This window comes from Taurulus bubalis (genome assembly GCF_910589615.1).
Source record: "Taurulus bubalis genome assembly, chromosome: 1".
In the NCBI taxonomy this organism is placed as follows: domain Eukaryota; kingdom Metazoa; phylum Chordata; class Actinopteri; order Perciformes; family Cottidae; genus Taurulus; species Taurulus bubalis.
In genome coordinates this window covers 40,775,950-40,802,285 of record NC_136589.1, presented here as the reverse complement: position 1 = coordinate 40,802,285, position 26,336 = coordinate 40,775,950, and the positions used below count along the sequence as shown (strand labels likewise).

At 42.1% G+C, this 26,336-nt stretch overlaps 1 protein-coding gene across 1 annotated transcript in view; it reads right to left on the bottom strand.

Annotated features, from left to right (window-relative positions):
* The window catches only part of LOC306742586 (contactin-associated protein-like 4), a gene marked incomplete at both ends in the record, with an annotated part of 88,464 nt that overhangs the window by 18,640 nt on the left and 43,488 nt on the right, over nucleotides 1-26,336 (bottom strand). The window contains 12 exons of the mRNA XM_079224977.1: nucleotides 4,624-4,842; nucleotides 7,727-7,897; nucleotides 8,372-8,499; nucleotides 10,469-10,631; nucleotides 13,705-13,905; nucleotides 15,168-15,287; nucleotides 16,213-16,319; nucleotides 20,190-20,361; nucleotides 21,713-21,856; nucleotides 22,062-22,332; nucleotides 24,111-24,239; nucleotides 24,332-24,504. Coding sequence (XP_079081103.1) covers nucleotides 4,624-4,842; nucleotides 7,727-7,897; nucleotides 8,372-8,499; nucleotides 10,469-10,631; nucleotides 13,705-13,905; nucleotides 15,168-15,287; nucleotides 16,213-16,319; nucleotides 20,190-20,361; nucleotides 21,713-21,856; nucleotides 22,062-22,332; nucleotides 24,111-24,239; nucleotides 24,332-24,504 — 1,998 coding nt within the window. The remainder of the gene's footprint in view (nucleotides 1-4,623; nucleotides 4,843-7,726; nucleotides 7,898-8,371; nucleotides 8,500-10,468; nucleotides 10,632-13,704; nucleotides 13,906-15,167; nucleotides 15,288-16,212; nucleotides 16,320-20,189; nucleotides 20,362-21,712; nucleotides 21,857-22,061; nucleotides 22,333-24,110; nucleotides 24,240-24,331; nucleotides 24,505-26,336) is intronic.

Below are 26,336 nucleotides of genomic sequence, written 5' to 3'. Positions count from 1 at the left end.
AGTTTTACCTCATTGGAATCAAAAGACATCAGGTTAGCAAATAAACTGCAAAGAGGACGAGAGGAAAAACAAAAGGACGCCGGTCACCGCAGTTTAGCTGCTATCACTGTCAGGATGCAGCGCACATCACCTGCTACAGCAGCGGTCCCCAACCACCGGGCCGCGACCCGGTACCGGTCCGTGGTTCCCTTAGTACCGGGCCGCACAGAAAGAATGAATGAAAAGAAATTAGAAAAAAAAAGTTTTATTTTGAAAATTGACCGGATACATCGGCCTGTGCGTAACCTCAGATGTAACGTAATACGTTACCCAAAAAATGAAACTTAAAAGTCTGTTTCAACTCTGCCGGTGTTCTGGATTCAAATCTAGGTAGAATATCCTGAGATTGCCAAAAAGCTCTGAAAACCTGCTTCCATTTCCAACATCCGGTCTTTGTGAAGCGGGTTTAAGTTAGGGAGTAGACTGGACTAAAGGTTTAAGGTAAGGAGTAGACTGGACTAAAGATTTAAGTTAGGTAGTAGACTGGACTAAATATTTAAGTTAGGGAGTAGACTGGACTAAAGGTTTAAGTCAAGGAGTAGACTGGACTAGATATTTAAGGTAAGGAGTAGACTGGACTAGATATTTAAGGTAAGGAGTAGACTAGACTAAAGATTTAAGGTACGGAGTAGACTGGACTAAAGGTTTAAGTTAGGGAGTAGACTGGACTAAATATTTAAGTTAGGGAGTAGACTGGACTAGGTATTTAAGGTAAGGAGTAGACTGGACTAAAGGTTTAAGGTAAGGAGTAGACTGGACTAAAGGTTTAAGTTACAGAGTAGACTGGACTAAATATTTAAGGTAAGGAGTAGACTGGACTAAAGGTTAAAGGTAAGGAGTAGACTGGACTAAAGGTTTAGTTACGGAGTAGACTGGACTAAAGGTTTAGTTACGGAGTAGACTGGACTAAAGGTTTAGGTTACAGAGTAGACTGGACTAAAGGTTTAGTTACGGAGTAGACTGGACTAAAGGTTTAGTTACGGAGTAGACTGGACTAAAGGTTTAGTTACGGAGTAGACTGGACTAAAGGTTTAAGTTAAGGAGTAGACTGGACTAAAGGTTTAGGTTACAGAGTAGACTGGACTAAAGGTTTAGGTTACGGAGTAGACTGGACTAAAGGTTTAGTTACGGAGTAGACTGGACTAAAGGTTTAAGTTAAGGAGTAGACTGGACTAAAGGTTTAGTTACGGAGTAGACTGGACTAAAGGTTTAGTTACGGAGTAGACTGGACTAAAGGTTTAAGTTACGGAGTAGACTGGACTAAAGGTTTAAGTTACGGAGTAGACTGGACTAAAGGTTTAGGTTACGGAGTAGACTGGACTAAAGGTTTAAGTTACGGAGTAGACTGGACTAAAGGTTTAGTTACGGAGTAGACTGGACTAAAGGTTTAAGTTATGGAGTAGACTGGACTAAAGGTTTAGGTTACGGAGTAGACTGGACTAAAGGTTTAGGTTACGGAGTAGACTGGACTAAAGGTTTAGGTTACGGAGTAGACTGGACTAAAGGTTTAGGTTATGGAGTAGACTGGACTAAAGGTTTAAGTTACGGAGTAGACTGGACTAAAGGTTTAGTTACGGAGTAGACTGGACTAAAGGTTTAGTTACGGAGTAGACTGGACATAAACACACATCGGGTGTCGTTGTCTCCCGTCACCCCGAGATGGGAACGCGTCTCGTAGAAGAGAAACAAGCTCAGCTCTCCCACTAATTCGGCGTAATGGTGAGTTTATAATGGTCTTCATGCCGGTCGTATCATTTCATTACGTCATATTACGTCTAAGAAGTCCTCACACTCCTCCTTCGGGAGAGGAGCAAAATTGCTGGACAGCAATGCGGCACAAACACGCAAAGGCTTCACTCCCCAAACAAGGCAAACAAAATAATTGTTTCTAAACCTTCACAAAGGGAAATATTTCTGCATTCATCGCTCAGCTCGCTCAAAATCGCTGCGCACAGGTTTTTTTTTAGCACCTACAATGCGAGAAGCAATAAAGGAATTGGAAAAATGAACAATGGCGTGGATTATAAACACAAGCCAGGCAATAACACGGCTTATTAATCAAAACAATGGGACTCGGTGCCGTATTAAAGCGAGGCGGGATTATGGCTCATAAATACATGTGTGGACATTGAGATATGGCTCATGAATGTGTACAAAACCAACACGGCGGTTTATAATTCAAACAATGGAACAGTTTGCTTCACAAATCAAGACTCATGAATAAAAATGCGCGCGGCAAGGCAGTTCGTGAATTTAAGCAAAGCCAACGGCGAGGCACGTGAAGCCGAATAAGTCGACACAAAAGCGCACGTAGCGCGCGGAGGGATTGTGTGCTCATGAATGTGTATGTGCACGGCGATGGCACGGAGCCAACGGTCAACACAAACCCAAACACTGAGAGAGAGAGAGAGAGAGAGAGAGAGAGAGAGAGAAGACAAATGAAGACAAAAGTCTACAGCCATGCTTGTGTGGCGCTTTGAGAGAAACGCTGACCTCAGCACACCAACATGCTCCCAATGCATCATGTTGATATTATGAAGCTGAGTTTAGTGGGTCAACATTTGCAAATCAGGCCAAAACATAAAGTGCAGCATCGGCTGATCGGGGCGTTACATATTTAGTATAATAAGAACTTTTGCATGACCTCACTTCACTTATCATGTGCAATATGTGATATAATTTGTCTGTGAAATCATGTGTCACATACCTTCTGATAAAGGTGCAATATTCTAACTGTGCAATACCCCCACATAACTTTCTTCCACCTCTCGAAATGTGCAATATTCCCATATAACTCCCCTCTTTTCCCTCTTTTCACAATCCAGGAACAGCACTCAGTCACTTTTTTTTTTTTACTATATCTAATACCTTTCTTGTACATACTACCACCTTTTGTACACATACCACCATATGTATAGTGTTTTCATATTTTATATTTTTTCTCTTTCTTATTATAATGTGTTTTTATTTCCTAAACTGTTGACTCAGAGAGCTGTGCACAAAAAATTCCAATGTGTCTGGACTGTTGGTCTATGCACAAATGGCAAAACAAAAACCTTGAACCGTGAACCTTGATGCTTGCAATGAAGTGCTGTCAAAAAGTATGGGATTGCCACTGTTTTATGTAAATATGATATACAATGAGAGGCCTCATCTGTCATTGAATTACAAGCGATTTAAAGCAGGAACAGGGTTGTTGGTGGTTCTTAACTATTGTTGCGTTCATGGCCACTGTCACAGAACCTTGTTCTCGAGGGTTTAGTGTTTTACTCGAGGATGTTGTAGCAGAACGTAGAGATGCAGCTTCATGTTGATGCTGCTCCCTCCATCCATTACAAAACCAAACTAGGGATGAATATCAGCATTTTCATCACTCCAGTCGTATAATAAAATCAGGTTCCGGCTGACGGCGGTGACCTCAGAGCGGATTATTCGGCCAATCAATATTCCCCTAGATTTCCCCGCTGCCTTCGTCCCATCTCATCCCTGCTTGTTGGTTTGTTTTCCCCACACGGCGTGTTCACTGATACGAAGCCACATACATAATATTTGCAGAATGAAAAGACCTGGTAACCCCACCCGCCCCCCGTAGCTTTAGTGAGAGGAGGTCACATGGAGAATTCATAACCGATGAAGTTGAGAAAAACAAAGCTGCAGTATTGATGACGTTTGTGTATCTCAGCTCGCTGATGGTTGATTACACGACTGCCTGAAGAGTCACGTGCAGCTCCAGCGTCATTTACAGATTATTTAAAGACCCTCAATGCATTACGGCTCCCTGATAAATGCTTTATTTATGAATATTGCTCGTGGTCAACACTTTAATATCCAATAGAACTGAGCAGCTGACGACATTTAGCCGATAGCGGTTTCACACTTTGAAACAGAACATTTCTTTCCCTTTAAAGGAGTTATAGGACTCCAGGTCAGACTTGGTAACCGTCTTGGTGGTGGAAGCGCAGACTCAGCACCTTTTACATCCAAACGACAGGATTTAGCTGATAACAGATTAGCCAAAAGAAGAGAGAATATTTTTGCTAGCAGAACACTGATGTGTGCTACCTGATAGCGATTCCTTAACGTTAGCTCCCTGATAGGTTTGTCTGAAGAGCGGGAGGATGCGTGTCAGATTGCCATCTTCCATATTTAACGCCGCTCGGTGGCATTTGGTCAATAACGGCTTAGCATGTTTGAAACAAGTTGGAGCTTTTCTCCTCAGGGAAGCAAAAGCAGCAGCAACATTATTCTCTACATCTTTGCCTGAAATTACACGCAGCACACAAACGCGTTGTTGCAAAAAGCTGACACATCCTTCTAATTGGTGTTCAACTTAACTTCATTGCTATGCACAGAACGCTGCTGCCTGCCGGCGCATCAATCACACATACAGAAAACAACGGCAGTTTTAACAGAAGGAAAAGAGGACGATGTGTCACAACTGAACACAGAAAAAAACACACAATAAACCGTAGAAGAAAGAAGATATTGCATGAGAGGATGCACTGTAGTTGCGGGATAGACATATGCTTGAAAATACAAATAAAGGATTGATGAGGGAGCTGCTCACAGGCGCCTCATCCTCACCGATGAACAGCTGGCTGTTGAGCTGCAGGTGGAGGTGTCCGTCAGCGGGAGCCTCCCGCGTGGCGACAGGAAGTTCGTCCAATCGAAGCGACGCCTCCTTCACGTTCCGCTCGGCTCGGACTCGGTGCCACCGGTTGTCGTTCAGCGGGACGGTCGACTCCACGCGGACCTCCAGCGGCCCGTTGCCCACGTCCAAGGAGAAAACCACCCGAGTGGAGGCTGACGGAGGAAGAGTAAAATAAAAGAGAGACGGATGAGACAGGAAGGTAAAAGGTAAAAGTGTGATTTATGGAAATGGCGCCGGTGAAGGTGGAGAACAAAGGAAGAAAGAGGCGAATGAACAGAAAAGAGTCAAGTTTAAATGAGTCAGTAGACTATTTAACACCATTTTAGCATGATTATCAAATCAAACAACACATTGAGATAAATGTCTTTTCAGAGGAAATGTTTAAAGCCATCCAACAGCTGGAGAGTCAGACTTTAAAATGGAGACCGACACACGATCAGCCTCTTTATTATTCTGGTCTTGTGGAGGTTCTTCAACTTTATTATCATGCTGAAGGAAAATTTGATTTGCAGACCAGCATTACACTTCAACACGTAACCGGGACTTTACTGACGACAATATCCAATTGCATCTGTGCAACATTAGCAGGGCTTGAATTGAGAAGAAGTCCTGCCTCACTCTGCCTTTAACAACCTTTTACTTCTCGGTATTACCTAGTAAAAAGTCCCACCTTCTCTCTTGCAATATAGTTTATTTATATATTTAGCTGATTTAGAATTTGCAGTTGATAACGTTAACAAAGTTTAACACCAATTACTTTGCTAACAGAAAAAAACTACAGCTCTCATGGAATGGTGCAGCAGTGCGGGTACTTTTCGTGAAAATTGCGAGGGTTTTCACACCCACACTAAAAGTGGGTTATCTCCTCAACCATAAGGGCTATTTAAATAATGTAAAGTGAAACCCTTGTGAGATTACTTTTATATGTGTATGTAGAAGTATATGTGTTGCTGGTTAAAGTTTAATGAAGACTGAACACAGAAAAATTAAGAAAAACAAACAAAAAACTTTCAGGATCCAAATCTCTTATCCACGTTCAACAATATTTTCTAGTTGTAATCTCTGCTGTCTGAACACTTCTACGGCTTTGTTTCTCTCTCCGGCTGCTATTACAGACATTCCTCGACTTTTTCTTTTGACGAGCGCTGACGTTTTGCCCAAAAACATTTAAGGTTTGTGCGAAATGGTGCTCGTAAAAAAGGCAGTATATATCAAATAAATGACAATTTTAGATCAAAACTTCCCGTCCTTATTTAGACCTTCTGAAACAAACAGTTTCCCTTCAGCTCTCTCTTTCAAGCGGTCTACCCGGATAAAAAAAAAAAAATTCCTGTCATGTTCATTCCAACAAAAGAGGAGTTGATTTGGGAGACTAGAGGCGTCTCATCCTCTGCGCATTACCCCGGGAGCACAGAACAAGATGAAACAATATCCCGGCATCTTACAGTAACGTCATTTAGAAAAGCTTCTCTGAGGAAGCAGACAACAGAGCCGAAGCGACCGCACCAACGATGATTTCCCTCGAGGACGGAGGGGCTGTTGGAGCAGCAGCGTCCCGGTTTTAGATTCTGTGCGTGTCCCTTTCAAATCCCATTTATAAGAAAAGGCAAAATGCAGCACAAAATGAAAAAAAACAGCAAACTAAACTAAATGGGTGAACTGGGATGATTAAAAAAGGCATCTAAGACTCTCATGGCTGCTTCGAGGCGTCCATGAGACGATTCTCTGAACAGCAGACGCCGTGTGTGCCCATAAACACACGGCTCATATCCCGCTGCATAACCATGAGCATAAAGGAAAACCCTTGTGGGTGTTTCTGCCACATTTTAAATGACAACACACCGAGGAGGGCCGTAAAGGTGCAACACCTAAACACACACTCTTGGTTATTGCTGTCATATTCTAAATGATATTCACTTTGGGTAAAACAACTAGAAAGATATGCAGAAAACCAGAGAGCTGAAACCGACTGCGGTTACCGTACGTCTCCAAAATGTCGGAGCTTTGTCGTAAAGTCGTGATAATTGATAAAAACGTGGATTCTGTGAGTTATGGTCACCTTTGAGCACCAAATTCAAAATCAGTCCTGGTGGACGTCGTCTGTGACGAGTTTCTTTTTGAAGAAATCCGCTCCAGGCGTTCCTGAAATGTCGGCATGAAAACAAGACAGAAAAGCTAAAGTGAAGAAAAGAAGTGTTGATCTTTGTGCTTTCATTCTCAGAAGACTAAACCATCGCCGAGGCAGAGAAGCTAAGCATAAACTTCTCTCTTTCAGATTCGGTCAGATTTTTGCAGAACTCCCTCAAGAACAAAAACGTGTCAGTTTTACATTTTATTTCTTTGTTCAGGTGAAAGACGCAAGAAATGTCTCCTTTATTATTCCCACCTCCTGTCAGCTCCTTCCACTCATCGGTCCTGATGAAGCAGATACATTTTGTAGTGTGAGCGCTCCATAATTAAAAGTTACCTACGATTCTTTCCTTAAATCAACTTGAATTATTGCGTGTTTTATCATGCATATTTTAATCTGAAGTGTATTGAAGAGACATGCTTCAGATTTAGTGTAAAACTGAGTTTTTAGAGGCTTTATGCAACAGGTTATGACATTTTAGTAAAATAGTGTGTTTCCAGCACAAAGCCAGCTCCATAAAACGTGTTTTTCTCAGTTTCGTGTGGAAGGACTTAACTGGTCTCAACCCGATCTAACACCTTTGGTTTGAACTGGAACACCGACTGTGAGCCAGACCTGATCATCCAGCGTCAGCGGCCGACTTCAATAACGCTCTCGTGGCTGACATGGGGTCAAATCCCTTCAGCCAGATATTAAATATGTGTTAAAAGGCTTCCCAGCTTCCCAGAGCTGAAGTTAAACTCAGGTCAGGGAGGTCAAGGCAGCCGAGTTCAACCTTAAATCAACACTAGGATAGTTCACTATACACAGATTAAGTCTGTGACCTCAGGGTTTTACACAGATCCAGATTAGTTTTTGATTTTGACTCCAGATTAAATCTGCGCCTCTCCAGCTCCAATACTCACAGCTCAGCTCGATGCGGATGAAGTCTTTGATGCCCAGGTTCTCCAGGAAGACACCGGAGGCGGCCGTGGTTTTAAACAGGAAGGAGACGTCTGCGCTCAGCTCTCCGTGGAAGGTGGGGAAGTGGAGGTACGACGTCTCCTTGTCGAAGGACGCCGCGTTCCAGAAGTTCTCTGAGAAACACGGGGAAAAAAAAAACACCGTCAAGATCTTTTGAATGGAAACCCAAACAAAGCCAAACAAATGAGGAGATGAGTTCAGTTAATGAGCTTTACACACGGGTACGGTTTCTGTTTTGAGATTTTGTTTGATGCATCGTGTGAAATATTTATCCTTGTATCTGCCCAGGTAGCAATAGAGCGGCTGTGATTACTGATAATTAAGAAAAGCAGCGTGCTTTGTTCTACCTTGTAATGCATTTAATGAGGAGCGAGTATCAGACTGTGAAAACAGAAAGCAAAATATGCATTAGCAACAGTTCTGCTAATGATAATTAGCTTCTGGATGTTGCGCAACTCTCACCCAGGAGAATTCACATTAAACACCTAACGCCTTGCTTGAAAACAGGAAACAGTATTTTTTTCTTTTTTAAAGACTTTTGTCATCTCTTCGTCGTGTGCAACCTTGGCAACCAGAGCTGGACTCACTGTCTCCATGACAACGGAGTGGTCCCACTCTGTAGGCGGCCTCTGACTCCGGCCTCCGGACGTCACCCATCACCAGAGACCTGACGGGAAGGCTCTCCCCATGGGTGAGCAGGCCCGAGTCTTCAGCCCTGGAGGAGGAAGAGGAGAGGGAGAGCAGAGAGGAAAGACAGAAAAGGAGGTGATGGAGGGAGTGACAGAAAAAAGAAGAAGAAGAAGAAGAAGAAGAAGAAGAAGAAGAAGAAGAAGAAGAAGAAGAAAATACAAAATATAATTAGAAGAGAATGAGAAAGAAGGAGGAAAATATTGAGGAGATGATGTGGAAGAAAGATAAGGAGGAAAGGAGGAGGTGAAGGAGAAGAAGAGATGAAAAGGGGAGGAGGAAAAGGAGAAGGGAGGAAATTAAGTGACAAGAGGAGGAGGAGGAGGAGGAGAAAATGAAGGTGAAGGACATGGAATAGGAGGTGATGGTGGGATGGAAGAGGGAGGAAAAGAGAAAGAACAAGAAGGACGGAAATAATTAGGAATTGGGGAAGAAACGAGAATGAGAAAGAAGGGAGGAGATGGGGGAAGAGAGGAAAATGAGTGGAAGAGATGACGACGCAAAGAGAAGAGAAGTGCAAGAGTAAGAGATGAAAAAGGGAAAGGAAGAAGAGAGGGCAAGAGTGGAGGAGATGAAGGAAGGAGACGGAGGGAAAGCAATGAAGAGTGAGGAGGAGGGAGGAGGAAATGAAGATGAAGGACAAGGAATAGGAGGCGATGAAAGGATGGAAGAGGAATGATTAACAGAGAAAGAAGAAGCAGGAATTGGGCAAGAAAAGAGAATGAGAAAGAAGGGAGTGCAAAGAGGAAGGGGAAGAGAGGAAGAAGTAATAAAAGAAGAAGAGGACGAGGAGGAAAAGGAGGGGAAGAGATGAAGAAGAAGAAGAAGAAGAAGTTAGTTTAAGGAACAGAGGAAAGGCAACGACATGGAGATAATCCAAGAAAAAAGTAAATTCACTTTTGATTCTCTCAAAACCTTTTGACTTGAATGCTCATAAATGTGCGTATGGTGGTGGAAAGCAGTTCTACTAAATAACAACAGCTTTAATAAGCAGACACAACCTGGGCCGTCTCAGACCATTTTCCAGGAAGACATTTTAATGGCGAGCCGCATCGCATCACACTCATCCCTCCATCCATCCATCCCAATTTCTTCCGTCCATTTGCAGCCGTGTTCCGCTTTACGCGCCTCTGATAATCTACACGTCAATCTCCTTGTCAGGCCAGACATTTTTTTTCTCTTCTTCTCCCAGGACTGGAAGCGAGCGCTGCATCTTCACTCTGAGGATCTCTGATGAATGGGTTCGTAAAAAAACGACAACGTGTCAGCATCGAACGGCGTGACAGTTATGGAGCCGAGAGGTAGATTTAAAGGATGGAGCCGATCATGTTAACACTCACATCACGCTCGAGAGCCAAATCTCTGCATGTTTTTGGGGATGTTTAGTGAAGGGAAAGATTTCCTGTTTGTTGAATGGACTGCACATGAACAAATGAACAAAGAGAATGCATCTGTCCAGCGAGGACGCACAATATTTAAAACAACGCAGTCCAATCTAACAACACCTAGGGTCACAACAAATACCAGAGATAGACCTCTGTACAAAAGTTAAATTATGGAACAACGCTAACATGAATGTAAGAATGGTCAACTCATTTTGGGTTTTCAAAAGGATTTTTGAGGTTACAAGTGTGAATGAAATGTATGTTTACATAGACATTTTTTTTTTTAAATTTCTTTTCTAATTCATTATCTGATTTAATTGATAAGTATTTAGGATAGGAATATACAAGCATTATGCTTCTACCTATACCTTTTCAGTCTTTCTGTTTTGTACGTTAGATTGTGGCTTTACTTATTGTAATGTATGTAATGATTGACTGAATAAAACTCACACTACATCATCACCTTTAGGACAAAGTTATCAACAAGAGGGTGAAAAGGAGGTTAAATAATCAAACAAGAATGATTGGATCCTACCTGTCAACCCAAAATACAGACAGACAAAAGCATTACAGTAAAAATAACCGTGTTTATGTATGCATTAAGTTCAGTACCACTCCAGGCGGTCGGCGTCACAGTTGCAGTAGTGCTGCGGGTCCACGCAGTCGCCCTGCAGGCCGCACACACACTGCTGGCTGCCCGGATGAGCGCCGCCCCAATACGTCTGGACGCGACCGGGACCGGGACCACCGAGCCACCAGCTGAACGGAGAGCCCTCTGAAGCACAAGAGACGTTTTACCAGGAGATATTCCTCTTTGCAGAAGGAAAGGAAAGTAGATTACAGCCGATAAAAGCTTCACAACTTTTTCCATCAACACATTTCAGCCTAAAGAAATTAAGCTTGGAGAAAAAGCCTCATACATTGTTGTGTCTTTGAAGTCATCTTATTGAGTTTTTCTCTTTTTGTAATGAATGCAAATCTGCGCACATTGGCAAGCATATAAAAAAAGGGAAACTACAGCAACAGAGATGCATTTTAAAACTTTTTTGAAACAAACCTATTTTTAGGCCTCTGGTCGAAAATTGCATACCCAAACTAAAAAGGGTGTATCTCTGCAACCACTAGAGGCTATTTGAATAATTTTGGTGTTATAATAAAAGTACACATGTGAGATTTTGTTCAGATGTGTAAATATCAGTCTATACGTTACTGGTTAAGAGTAAAAGAAGATGACACACAGCAGAAATGAAAAGGTTTCAGGTTTCAACTCTAATCATAGCACAATATGTGAACATTCTCTCTGCAAAGGTTGACTTTGATAAAGTGAAGCAGATCAAAGTTAGAGAGGGTTTTAGTTCCGAAGATTCAGGCGAGGTCTCATTAGGGCCCACTTGGGCCCATTTGGGCTATTTTAATTTTTTCATGTACCAAACCATATATTTCACTTGTTAATTACTGATGGTGTTCAATACATCCAAATACAGCAGTTTTGGCCTTTTACTTTAAAAAAAAAAATCATAAAACAACCTATGATTTACAATTTTATAGAACAATCGCTCAGTCCCCCCCACCTCCCCTTACATTTTTAATAGGGTAATTTCAGTGTTCAAATCTTTGGGAGACCATGACTCACTAAACTGTGAAGAAGTGCAGCCTCTCGTCCCCGCGTCCACGATCGAACAAAAGATGCTTGCGGGACACAAAAGTTACACCGATGCACAAAAAAGCACAAAGAATTGAGGAAGTAGCTGTATGGAAAGAGACCCTCCATCTCTCCGCCTCCCAAGATGAATCTAGTGTGTGAAGCCGGGGGGATGTTTGCCAGCTCCTGCCCCTAACGCTGAATATATTGTTTTTGGATGCAGGGCGATGATAGTATGGAGAAGAAAATGTATTTCGCATCTCTGGGGTGCGTCGGTGGAGAGGAGTGAGAGAAGCTGATTGGAAAGGTCTCTGCTGAGTCTGCAATTCTTTATTTTCCCAGAGAGCGGCGGGGGGCATTTATAATGGAACTTTTATCTCTCTACCCATTCGGCTCTTTCCACCACTTTCACTACTTTCATCCATCATTTTATTATACATCCGCCACCCCCCCAAAAAAAGTTGCTTAACCACTTGTCTCTCTTGCGTAGTCTTGCTAGTTCTACAGTAGAGACACTTTGAGCATGTGTCCTGGTCATGAATAGTTGCGTGGATGTCCACTGGATAACTGCAGTAGCCAGTGCAAAGCATTTTTGGTTGAAAAAAGATGTATTACTTGAATAGCTAATTTAAAATAAAAATTGCTATTTTCAAGGATTTTTAAATGGATAAAAGCCACGTCATACAGAGAAAGAGAGCCAACACACCTGGAGCCCTACTGCTAACATGTACACGTCCCTGATGTATCTAGCTGTGCTTCTTTACACTTAATGATGTTTGTCTTGTGTTATTTGTACATGTCTTTTTATAGCGCTTACCACCTCTGAGTCAATACGAGCACGAGAAGAAAAATAAAACACACACACGGCTAAACAAAGGAAACACTGATCTGACTCAATACTAATTTCTCAGAAGGAGACGGTATTAAACAAACCCTGAATAATCCATTTGTCTGAATCGTTAGTGAAAGAGAAGAAAAATCCCTGAAACCACATCCAGTTTGCAGCGTAATGATTTTGTTGTCGTCGATCGAGAGAGAGAGAGAGAGAGTCCCTGCTGAAGGGAGCCTGCTTAACAAAGCTTTCATTAACTTTTATTTAACCCAACTAGACAATTAGGAACACGCTCTTGTTTACAGTCTTTTCTGATTTCAATATGCACTTGAGGGTATTGAGGGAACCGGGAGGAAACAAAACCCGAGAGGGCTCTCCACGAAATAAGATTAAAAGAGCAAAAGATTAAAATTAGACACGATTTTTTTTTACAAGTAAGATCTACTTTCTACGTATAATCACAAACACATAATTGTATCACATTTCATTAAAGTGGTTGAACGATAAAGTAAGTTATATGAATGCTCTATAAACTAAATGAGTCAAAATATAAATAAAAACAGCACACTTTGTCTATCAGTCTAATTAATAATATATGTTCTCATACTATTAGTATTTATAGCACTTTTTTGTATTCTTAATTCTTCATTTTAGTTCTAATTGTTAAATTTGATATTGTAATTTTGTGTGGAAGGAGGACCTAGCAAAGTAAGTTTTTCTTAGTACGTCTGTTAACTGTGCATTTGGCAATACAAATATATTGAATCTTGAATACATACAGATAGCAGCTGGTTAGCTTAGCTTAGCACACAGACTGGAAGCAGGGGGAACAGTTAGCCTCACTCTGTACAATAGTAACAACTAGCACCTTTAAAGTTCACTAATAAACGAATAATCCATTAGCACGTATTTAATCAAAGTGTAGAAACAACAACAAGCCATTTCAATGGGGAATTATGTGCCGGATTATTGTCTTAGTCTGGCACTAAGAAACTCCAGGAATTTACTGGTTCCAGCCAAGAAATAGTCACATATAGGCACGTAAAGCATTTTTACACTCTGGTGTTTGTGCGGATCAAACAAACAGAACAGATAATGTGTTAATAAGTGAGCTCTGGAGGTTCTGGGAAGCAGATTCTGTCACCTTTCTTCAGAGCCAGTCTAGCTGCTTCCCTCTGTTTTCAGGAGAGTGGCATCAATCTTCTCATCTAGCTCTACGCCGGAAAGCAAGCAAGCCTATTTCCTAAAATGTCAAACCATTCCTTCAAAGTTAATCACCTGGCTGGCCAGCTGTCTGACAGTACAAGACCAGTGTTACCTTATAAAGAAACACACTTGAGGATACATCCAGCAACTTTCCTGATGAGGCTTTACCTGGCGTGTTGAGGAGGCGGGACTTCCTGCAGTGGTAGGACAGCTCCTGTTCGCAGTGCTCTGATTGGCTGATGGCGGCCAATAGCTGCTCCTCCTCCGTGGAGTAGTCAAAGTGAACCGTGTGCTGGTCGACACCTGGAGACGGTCGGACTCTGGTCCGCTCCGTGTTGTTGTGCTGGATCACCATCCATGTGTTCTCCTCTGGTGGTGGACGGATAGACTCTTATTACTCATAAATTACTGCTATTGATTGATTTGAATTGGTTAATTATTCTTTCTTGTTTGTCATACATGTTGTATCATACACTTGCCTTCACAACTACATCATCACCCATTCATGCAAAGAGAAATAATCAATATCATCCGTCCTATCAAGAGTTAGATGAGAAGATTTGTACCACTCTTATATGAAGCCACAGTCTGTTAGACTGGAAGCAGAGGGAAACAGCTAGCCCCAAAATACGTCTCCCAGAACGGATTAACACATATATGAATACATATATTTATATTATTTTATCTATTTTATAATAATAATATATACATACATACATATATGGAGTATTGATTACACTAATGACATTTGAAATGCTTAGAGTTGCTTGGTAGCTGTATTTTCAAACTGTATTTATATCTATTTTGAGAGCCTTATTTAAAAAACAGGCATATATATATATATATATATATAAATATATATATATATATATATATATATATATATATATATATATATATATATATATATATATATATATATATATATATACTAACGGGCTTGTAATGAGGATGGACTGTATACTCTACCAACCTACGCTGTCTAAATGAGGATTAACTAAATCAAACATCTTTGAAGTTGAATTTATGAGAAAAAAAACAATAATGACTACAGAGAGAAAACAAGAGAGAGTGGGAGAAAACAAATATGATTGCTATTAAGATTTATATACGTCCACAAATTGCATAAAGCAGTGATACTTTATTATTCATGTTCATATGATTAAACAAATGACATGACAGAAGACAAAGCGGCGATGGGAGAAGAAGTCGATCAGAATGTGACGAGAAAAGCATCATCATTTACTATTATGTAAATGTTAATCATAAAAAAAACGTTGAGTAATGATAGAAGGAAGAGGGGCAGTGAATGTGTGTGTGTGTGTGTGTGTGTGTGTGTGTAGCTACTGTTCTGACAATTTACATTTGTGCCATGGGAGGGGTTTATGCTCCTAATTATCTAGTGTCCACTTAATGATGGATAGTTTCAGGTTGTTGTATTTTGAGCTGTGTTTTGTGTATTCAAAATTTGAAGTGAGATTTGTGTTGTATGGCCCAAAATACATTTGTTGATATTCAACACATCTTTGTGAAACAAGTGGAAAGGGGTGTCCCTCTAACGACGCACTTGTTTGGGGAGCACGGTCCTCTTAGTACACAAAGACCAGTGTGTGTGTGTGTGTGTGTCTCACCTGTCATGTTGCAGTAGACCAGCTGCGGTCTGATTGGTCCGCTGCCGTCCACGTCGATGTGAAAACGTCCCGACGTGTTGCCGTTGTGTTTGTACGCCTCGCAGGACCGCTCGTACACAGCTGGGAGGGAACACAAGGAGACGAGCTCGACATGAATCACGTCAACGCATCGGCTGGCGGACGCACACGGGAGCCGTGAGGAGAGGACGACTACACACTGCGGAGGATCGTGGCTGCTGCCGCCATTGAATCACTGTCTCGTAACCAGAGTGAAGACAATCATCTTCAGTTTTATTTCTGCGGCCGTGCGTCCCGTAAAGTAAAGATGAATCCAACAGGAGAGGACAGTAATGACGGATGGGAGCACAGAGACCCAATAAATAAAACTAAGACCTTTATCAGCCCTGGCTCTTCCTCTCTGTCTCCACAAGTCTTCCTCCCTCCTCTCTCGGCCTCTCTCACACACACCAGAGCATCTTCTGCAATCGAAGAATCAAGCCTTTCCAGTCACATCCATATCTCAAGGTTCCCACACTCTGCTCACCTGTTTATCTCTCTTCTGCTCCGGCACAGCCGAAGGCCTTTTATTCATCACATTCCCTCAGTTGTGGTTGAAAAAAAAAAAAGGTTTCCAGAGAAAACACCAGCAATAAAAACGAGACAGAGAGAAACTCTCCTCTTTTGGTTTTAAAGGATTTGACTCGAGGGAATCAGCACCTCACCTCACCGCTGGGGTTCAATTCATTTATTCAGTATTTGGCAGTTTGGTCACAGCTACAGTCTCATTGACCTTCATCATATCTCTCACATGCAAACTTTATGATAATATGACCACTGCAAAGAAGAGATGACGCCGCCGCTCTGAAACATTCATAATGATTTCTGTGTTTTAATGGGTTTGTACCACCGTGTGTTTCATCTAAATGTATTTAGGTCTCTGGTTGTTTTGTTTCGTTTTTTTATTGCATCAGTCCTGTTTCATCCTACTTCCTGTCTATCTGTGTGTTGCTTCGTTCAGATTGGGGTCATGTGATGTGTGACTCACAGCTGTGGCAGGTCGCGCCGCTGTAGCCGCTCTCAGAGCAGTTACAGTGGAAGACGGTCCAGGACTGACTGCAGCGACCACCATGCTCACAACGACTGGGAGAACACCTGAGAGAGAGATGGGGGGGGGGGGGGAGAGAGAGATAGTAAGAAAGAGTGAGATAGTGCGAGTGAGGGAGAGTGAGATACAACGATAGAGAGAGATTGAAAGAGATAGTGAGATAGAGAGAGACGGATAGAGAAAGAGAGAGAATGAGAAAGTGTGAGGAGTGTGAGATAAAGAGAGAGAGTGAGATAGAGTGATATGGTGGGAGGGAGAGGGAGAGAGTGAGATAAAGCGATAGAAAGAGATTGAAAGAGAGATGGATAGATAAAGGGAGAGAGTGAGAAAGTGTGAGAGATTGGGAGATACAGAGAGAGGGAGAGGGAGAAAGGGGGAGTGAGAGAGAGAAAGAGAGAGAGATAAAGAGATAGAGAGAGATTGAGAGAGAAATGGATCGATGAAGAGAGAAAGAGTGAGAGAGTGGGAGTGGGAAAAAGAGAGAGAGAAAGAAATTAAGCAACATTTGAGTACATTTTATGAGTGTTGATTTATTTATATACGTAACATTTTAGAAACAGCTCTCCAGGATCTGCAGACAATCAACAAAAACACAGTTTTTATCTTTTGGTGTCGCGAGGAGTTAATATTTAATATGAAATCACCATTTATATCCTAACTGATTCACCTTCATTTTACAGCAGGCAGTAAAAATAGCTCTTCAATTGCATCACGGTTCTTGTGGACCCAAATGAAATTAAGATACACTCCCTGATTTTGTCATAAAGCCAATCAACAAACTTCATCCAGGCTACTGTGATTTGTGTTGAAAAAAAAAAAAGACATCCACAGTGAATTGAGAGTTATGTTTTTAATTTTTTTTTAATTTGAAGGGGGTATAAAAATATCAGGGAGGTATTACAGAGCATTTAAAAGTCCTTTGACTGACAGATAATCTCTTGTTCAGCCCTTCCTGCTTCGTGTTTATGAATATATAAATATATATATATGTATGTATAGAGAGAGATTGGGGGCACTGTGCTTTCTACATACCTTTCAAAGAGAAAACTACTTCATTAAACTAAACGAGCCTTTCGTGAAACGCAGCGTTTCCATTTCTCGGGGTAAAAAACCTTTCAGCCGAAGCTCTTCAAGGTTATTTAGGAACCGAACGTTAAATAGAACATCTTACATTTTTTATATCGGTTTATATATTGATACAGTTTTTTGGGAGGTTGTTGGAAAAAAAAGGAAAAAAGAAAATTATTTTTTGTTTAATGTTGAATGAAAAGATGTCTCCTGCAGAACATCCTTTTGAAACACCTTTCACCCTCCCCCGGGGAGATCAAAAGATTCATTTAATGACTTTCTCGCTTTAGATGTTTCTTTCATATTATCTAAAAAAAGGAAGTTTTTTCGCTGAATGGAAAGTATTCTTTCACTTCTTCTCAGCAGCAGATTGAGCCGAGCTCCTCTTCCAAGGTGTTGTTTGTAGAAGCTATACGAACACACAGCTCCCGGGAGGAGCTCCGCGTGCTATTTATAGATACATATATGACATACCGATGTAACCGTCATGACCATGACAATCAGTCCTGTGTGGGAGGGAGGGAACCGAACGGGGGGCCGCGAAAATGTCATCTATTTGACACTGAAAGTGAAATAGAAATAGGATACTGTATTTTGTGTTTTTCTCTTTTACCGTTTACTGGACGTGGGAGGTTGAGAAGCTACCGTGGGAGAAAATTAAGAAAATAAAGAAATGAAAAAATAGGAGTAAAGGTATCCAGTCTTCTAAAGTTCAACACGTTGAACGACAAGATGAGGCGTAAATGCGACTCCTATTGTAACCCATGACAGTATGGAAGACCATTTCCGTCAGTAAAAGAAAAAACGATGAGATAAAAAGTCTAAATTATGAGATAGGGAGTCAGAAACCTTTTTTGTACATGAAAAACAAAACTATCGACGTTAAAAACGACACTTTTTGAACAACAAAACTCATCTCGCGTCTCTGGTGGGATCCTGTGACCTCATTCTGCTGAGAAAACGACGGGCGACGATGAGTAACAGTGTTTTTTTATTTTTTTTATCCACACTGGTTGCTTCCAATCTGTTGCATGACCGGCTAGCACCTCTGGGAGGTTTGAGACAAACACACACACACACACACACACACACTTTCACGTCACCGGCGTTTAAGAAGCGTGACGGTTGGTCTGTGTCGTGTTTTCATCCGCCTTTATGTTCATAAGTACATGTTTTAATACAATACAACAGTATTTGAGTGTGTGAGGGTGGAATATTGAAGAGAAAACAGATTGTGCAGAATCTGCAGCCTCTCCTTTTTATTTAGATAAAAGCGCTGACTCAGCGGCCCGTCTGCCTGCTACACTGTGACTTTTACCTCCATTTATCTCCACGCTACTTTAATCTAAGAGTGCGCTGGAGCCTTGCAGATAACGCATTTCACTTTAAATTCACATTACCGCACGCCGCGGCTCTTTTATTTCATCTGTCTGGTGTTTGTGTGTGAGAGCGGCAGCTTCCAGGGCTGCAATGAGCGCTGACGGGACCGTCAATCAAACTCAGCACGGTGACGACGTCTGATCTGTTGATGAGTTTCACAGTTGGTTCAGCTTTTGCCAAAATTAATCGACCGACAAGAGCAATGAAAGTGCAATGGGTTTGAACTCTGAACTTCAGGTTCATGGAAGTCCTTCAGTGGGAGCGCTTGAGTATCTTCAAGTCACAACTAATATGCAATAACAGGAATAATTCACGGCCTTAAATATTCATCCTCGTGTCACAGCTGAGTGACACGATCGAGCAAAATGCAATGGACACAAGTCCACATGGGTTCAAATCCCACTTTTGGTTTATTGACTGTTTTTTGGTGAGATTCATACACACCAGGATGGCCGAGTGGTTAAGGCGTTGGGCTTAAGATCCAATGGGTGAATGCCCTCGTGGGTTTGAACCCCACTCCTGGTATTATATTACTACAATCATACTGTCTTGGTTTATCCAGTTCACAAGTGAATGTTGATTATAAGGATCACCTACACAACTGATTGAAACATGCAACAACATAAACTCATTACAACCTCAATTGGCTACAACAAAGTTATTTTTGATGGCTGACTTCAGAGCGGTTGAAAGGATTTTTGGGACAAATGAAAAAAACTGTTAATATTTAACGTCTAAATCTGCACACACGTAAACGTCAACATCGATCAATACAGCAAATGTCCAGGCTGGGCTGACACGATGGTTAAAGAACTGGGAAATGAGACAGCTTCACGTTGCTGTTGCCTCTTTGTGTTCAATGCAAACTAATGTTGTCATTGTGCGTTAAAAGTGCGACGCACTTTGCACCTCCATGTCTTCCTCTCCCTCTAAAGCTTTGGAGGTCAGTGTTATACAAGGTTGCCAGGTGGTTCACCTCTAACAGGGATCGGGCGGACTTCTCTTTGCTTTCTTTCTGAACGCGGGTCGGATGCAGAAGTAAATTAGATCCGACTGTTGATTCGGTCCTGCAACAGGCCTGATGGGTCAAGTCTATTAAACGCATGGCCGGTTCTGTGCTGTACTCTTCACATTGGGGCTGGACTGCTATTAAGGCGGCACACAGGCGGAACACTTCTTCTTTTCACTTTATATTTTTTAGCAGAGTTATGATGAGGGCTGTCATGGATTATTTCACACTTTATAAGTCTCCCATGAACAATAATCGCCTTAGATGCAATGACACCTGGTTGGGAAGTGTTTATTACTGGATGTAAAAACTGTCTACTATCATATATTACTGAAGACAACCAAGGCCTTTTTTGCTCTGCTCATCTCAGGAATACTACGATGGACGCATAGCTGCTCAGTGATGGCAGAGTGGGCAAAAAGACGGTTCAATGGGAGACCAGTGAGAAGGTGGTTCCGACCTGTCGATGATGCCGCACATGTCGATCTGCAGCTGGCTGTAATTTCCCAGCAGTCTTTGCTGCACCATGATCAGGTCCACCGGCTGGTTCTCCACGCTGAGGAGACGCATGCAGCCCTGAAAGAGGCTGAAGGGATTCCTGCAGTCCGGACCGTCCTCTTCAGCAGGACAACCTGGACAAAGTGGATTACAGCTCACTGTGATTGTTTTGACTTTAGACTAAACACACATGTATTTACTGTGAGGGTTAATGTGCACTGTGTACACTGTTCTAGAGGAGTTAACCTTCATGAAACAAACCTATTTTTAGGCCTCTGCTTGAAAATTGCATCCCCAAACTAAAAAGGGTGTATCTCTGCAACCACTAGGGCTATTTGAATAATTTGGGTGTTATAATAAAAGCTACACATGTGAGATATTGTTCAGATGTGTAAATATCAGTCTATATGTTACTGGTTAAGAGTAAATGAAGATGACACACAATACAAAATGAAAAGGTTTCAGGTTCGCCTCGACAAGAATCCCTTTCAGGATAATTATTTCTTTGAAATGATGCAGCTGTAAGGTCTAACTCATAGCACAATATGTGAACATTCTCTAACCCAAATCATAGCACAATATGTGAACATTCTCTCTGCAAAGGTTGACTTTGATAAAGTGAAGCAGAACAAAGTTAGAGAGGGTTTAGTACAGAGAACATTCAGGCGAGGTCTCCAAAATGGGCATTTGGGCACATTTGGGCACATTTGGGTACATTTTCTCATGTACCAAACCATATATTTCACTTGTTTATGGTGTTCAATACATCCAAATACAGCAGTTTTGGTTCTGTTGTTTAATATATTTGCTTATGATATACAGTTTTAAATAACAATCTTTCGGTCTTCGATCCTTGATTTTTAAAAGGTTAAGATACACAAGCCTCTGATGAATATAGTTATTTTATTTCTTAGTCGTCCATTTAACGTGGAAACAGAGTTAGTGTAAAGGTTGTGTGTGTGTGTGTGTGTGTGTGTGTGTGTGTGTGTGTGTGTGTGTGTGTGTGTGTGTGTGTGTGTGTGATGCTAAAAGGCCTAAGGCAGTTGGAGAACATGCCTGGACTGTAATACGGCCGAGCAAAGAGCGGACAAAAGAGATGAGATTTGAGAAAAGGAGGCCAGTGGAGAAAGAAAGAGAAGGAGAAGGACATAAAAAAAGACTGGAGGCAAGGAAGAGAGGAAAGCAAACAGGAAGAGAAAGAGGATGGAGAAAGGAAGCGATAAAAAGGAGAGGAAAGATGAGGGAGGCGAAGATGAAGCAAACTGTAACTTTCATTATAAAACAGCCTCGAGCTAAATTTGTCTCAGAGCAAACACAACTGTAGCGGTGAGACACCAGCTGTTCTGTACAGTAGAAAGAAACGTCATCGTAAACATTTTAGATGATTCCTTATTTACTGCAACTATAGTTTTAATTATGAAGGTGTTGTAAGAAAAGGTAGCAGCGTCTAAGGATATGAAAAGACAAAAGAAGTTTCACTCTTACCACCAAAGAAGAGTTGACTTCCTGCGATGACGGAGTGGCTGCCGTGAGCGACGCCCCCTTCACTTTTATCCACTGCGATGGTCACATGACCTCGTCTGGAGGTCAGCTCCACTGAATGCCACTGACCGTCATTCAGAGCAGAACCTTTAATGATAATCATCATAATTATTAGCATTAACAATAAAATGCTGCTGTAGCAAAACAATACCAAAACAAACTACCTATATATCTGCCTATCTATATACCTACCTACCTACCAACCAATCTACCTACCTACCTACCTACCTATCTGCCTACCTACCTATAGGCATTGTGTTTATCTATACATTTGACACGCTGTTAGTCCGACCTGCACTGAGCTCCAGCAGTGTCCTGCCGGCTTTATGGATCTGCAGCCGGAGTCTGGCCTCGCTGAGGTACAGCCAGACCACGCCCCCTTCCTGAGGCAGGTCAAAGGTGAGCAGAAGCCCCGCCTTGTTCCACGTCCTGAACTGGAACCCAACGGACACGCCCCCTGACGACGAGGACGCCCTCGCCCCCGGCAACTGGAGGAAGCTCTGGGGGCCCGGGAACGTCACGGCCACGGAAACCGACTCAGCACAAGAAAAGGTCACATTGCCCTGAGAGAAGAAATGATTACAAGAGAGATTAAACAACATTAAACATGAATATTAATCAGCTGCAGAGGGCGTGCCGATGTGACCTCGTGTCACGATGATCTCATCAGCAAGTCCCCTTGAGAATAAAAGATGATTAGAAACTGAAAAATACCAATGTCACCCGAGAGGTGCGGAGGAAGGAAGGTGGGTATGAATGTGAGCAGTGCTGTGTAGACGTTCCTGTTGCGGCCCATTGTTTTGAGTAGTGGTAATGACACCAGGTCCATTGCAAAGGCTGCAGCGGTTATATATTACAGTCCCAGCTCTCTGCTGGGAATATCAGCCCGCTATCTTTATAATGCTCCGGAAACACAGATGACATCTAAAAGCCCTTTGTGGAGCTGTTAAAGTGATGCATGGACGTCGGTGGTGGAGGATGCAGCGCCACTGCAACATACAAAGTAAAAAGTGAGCAATAAAATCCCCTAAGGCCATTCACTAACACACCGTACAGCCCCAACACACACACACATCATTTAAAGCTCTACTTCATGTTGTTATCATACCTTTAATAATGGCCAAAAGTGGTCACTTTAATAAAAAAGACTCCAACTAATAGCCCCTATTAGATCTTCAGCCATGCGTGGGAATCTCTGAACCTGCATTTCTTAATCTCTCCGGTCCCTGAAGGTAACGACAGACCGTTTATTAGAAACGGTTCAGCTCCGCTCTCCACTTCTCTCCATCCATTTATTGTCGTTGTAGAAACATCTAAAAAGGTCCTCGTGATGAAGACGAGGGGCCTTTACTGAACGTCCACCCGCCGCCTACACTTCTCTGTCCTCTCTTCATGTCTCATCTATGATGCAGGCGAGCGATCGGTTCGGTGGAACCTCGGCTTGCGTCTTCGTGGCAGCACCTCTTGTAACGAGTAAGTCACAAAATAACACCAAGCAGAATCTTTTATTAGCTCGCGAAAAAGGGACTCATTTAGCCCGCGGATTTTCTTTTTTTTGCTGGCTATTGATGCCGTATTCTCTCTTAAGAAATGAAAGCTGAGAGTTTAAAGAGCTGAACATCAAAGCTGAGAGTTTTCCCCCCGGATGATGAACGCGATCTGTCATCATCACCTTGGAGGAATAGAAAAAGAAAGAATCGGAGGCTCGCATTTCCCCACAGATCTCCCTGTTTAACCTGGTCTTTTTTAGCTGATCAATACATCTGATCAATACATCTGATCGATACATCTGATCAATGATGAGCAGACCATTTAGGCTCTGACCTATATGCTCCAAGCAAGTGTATAAACTATCAAGGTAGTTTTGTGTCTTTATAACCCAAACAAAAAGAAAAAGATTCGAGCAAATTTCTCATTTGTAAGTAAATTATTTGTTAGTTTTGCTATGAAACTAGACTTTCTGGCTGCAATTAAAAAATCTTTGCTCTCAAATAAAAAATCTTTGTGATTTGTGATGAGGACATGGAGGTAAGTTGACATTATATTGCTCTGTTTTGTCAACAATTTTGTAGCAGCACTTTTGAGAGCAAAGATTTTTGATTTGAGAGCAACGATTTTTGAATTGCAGCAAGAAATTCTACTTTCATAAGCAAAACTAACAAATAATTTACTTACAAATGAGAAATTTGCTCTCGAAACATTTTTGTTTTTTTGCGTAATAAAGACACACATCTACCTTCGTAATAAACAAACTGAAAACTCTCAAAAATGAAGCATTGCCGAGTGATGATAAGCTTAAATAAGAGACGTTTCATGGGTTTTCATGATAAAATGTTCTCACCGTCACAGACACTCTATGGTCTTTGTGTTTGGCTAACTCTATCAGGTTGAGGCCGTTGTACAGCAGGTTCTCCAGGCAGCCGTGGAAGTCCCTCTCGGAGACGAGGCCCCGGACCGCCCCGACACTCAGCTGCGTACGGAGGACGAAAAAAAGGACCGTTTTAATGTGAAAATGCACATGCGTGTATTGTGTGTATGTCGCCGTGTTTCCGTGCCCTCCACCTGCTCGATGTCCCAGCGGCTGAACTCTGCGGGGATTTGAATCCTCTCCGTGTGTTTGTCCACCGTGAGGTTGAGGTGAGTGCTGTGCCGCTCCACCGCCAAATGGTGCCAATGCTGATCATCCAACAGGCTGCCGAGGGAGGCGAGACGCCGGGGCTCCGAGGAAGCGGTACCTGGAAGAGAGGAGGAGGAGGAAGAGGAGGAAGACGGATGTTACAAAGATGACATAGGACGTTGAGGTGGCAAAGGCGTGACAGGAGAGAAAAGGGAGGGGAAATAGAGGGCGACGAGAAGAAGGAGGAGGAAACAAGGAAGATCAGGAGAAAGTCAGGTGACAAGGAGGTAAGAGAGAGTAAAGGAGGAGTAAAGAAGGAGGGGCGGGGACAGGGAGGATGAAGGTGAGGAGGAGGGAAGGTGTCGGGCAAAAGGAGGAAGATGAAGGTGAGGAGGAGGGAAGGTGTCGAGGAAAAGGAGGAGGATGAAGGTGAGGAGGAGGGAAGGTGTCGAGCAAAAGGAGGAGGATGAAGGTGAGGAGGAGGGACAAAAAGGAAGGGGAGGCGGGAGATTATGAAGCAGACGGACACAAAGAGGAATAATCACATAGTGACAACGTCTTTTCATCAACATAGCGCCGCTGTTTAACTTTCAAAGTCTGAACCCAATGTTAAAAAAATGAAAAAAAGAACCATATGCATCGAATGAGATGAGATAAAAGTGAAACTCTTTGTTTTGTTTTTATTCCAAGTTGTTTGACTTTTTCACTGTTATCAAGTCTGTTATTCTGAATATTTAATAAGAAAAGAAGGTTTGCTTTCCATTGGGTATAACAGCAGCTCAGATTTTCTTTTTTTAGTCATGTTGTTTTCTCCCTTTTCTATCTTTTGTCATCTGACCTGTTTGTTTGTTTGTTGTTTGTTGTCTTCTCATTATCTGACCTGCTTCTTCCCGACAGTCGTTGGTGTCAGGGGAGAAACGCAAGCCCCACAGCACACCAGCCTCCATCTTTTAATTCTCTTTTTCTCGGTATCCCACGGAGAGGATCACGGCGGGGTCGCCCTCTCTCGTCTCGTTAAGGACGACGGTATATCTGCATACGCGCACTGAGAACTGACGCCTAATACGTGATGATGCCTCAAAAAAAAAGTGCAAACGGAAAAACACAGCGAGACATCATTAATGATTGATGAGCACCAGCGGGTCCAAAACAACTGGATCTGTCCCCAGAAAGTACCGGAGGAGAAACTTTGTGCTGAGAGAAAGAGCGAGCTATTAAAAATGTATTAGATATTCTTTAGGGAGAGAGATGACTCCGACTTCAAAGGGAGAAGGAGAGACAGTTTGAAGATGATGGACAAATGTATTTCTGATAATGCAGCTCGTTATGTGAGAGGGTTTATTTCGTGTGCAGCTCGGAGGAGAAAAAACTACTTCACCCAGAGAGAAAACGTTCGGATTCAGACCTCACGATACAGAGAGAGTGAGAGCTAGAGATCAATATGTATTACATCGGGATTGCTTATTGGAACAGTTATGATGTTGTCCGAGGTGGAGAAGAGAGGAGGAGAGAATTGATCACCGTGTGAATGAGTGGAAAGAGAGATCAGGAATCAATGAGGCCAAACAGATAGGACATTGCTTGGCCGGTATCAATATTTATTAAGAGTCATTTCTCTCTTTCTGGCAGTGGAGGGAAAGGAGTTTGAGAAGGTCAAACCTTCGCGTTAATGAGTTAGTTAGTTCAATTAGTTCAAATGCACCGCATAGCAGGAGAAAGAAGAAGAAAAGCTACAAGTTTACCGGGCTGATAAAAAGCTGGGTTTATATCCTGCTATCTTGCATGTTTTTTTCAGTTTACTTTGTACTTTTTTTCTGCTTCTGCGCACGGAATAACAATCACTTTTAACATTTTTTTTTGCGTTTCAAATCTCGCTTGTCTCCTTGCTTTAATTAACATTCTTGAGATCAATTCTGTCAGAGAATCAATCATCGTGACAGACACTTTAGT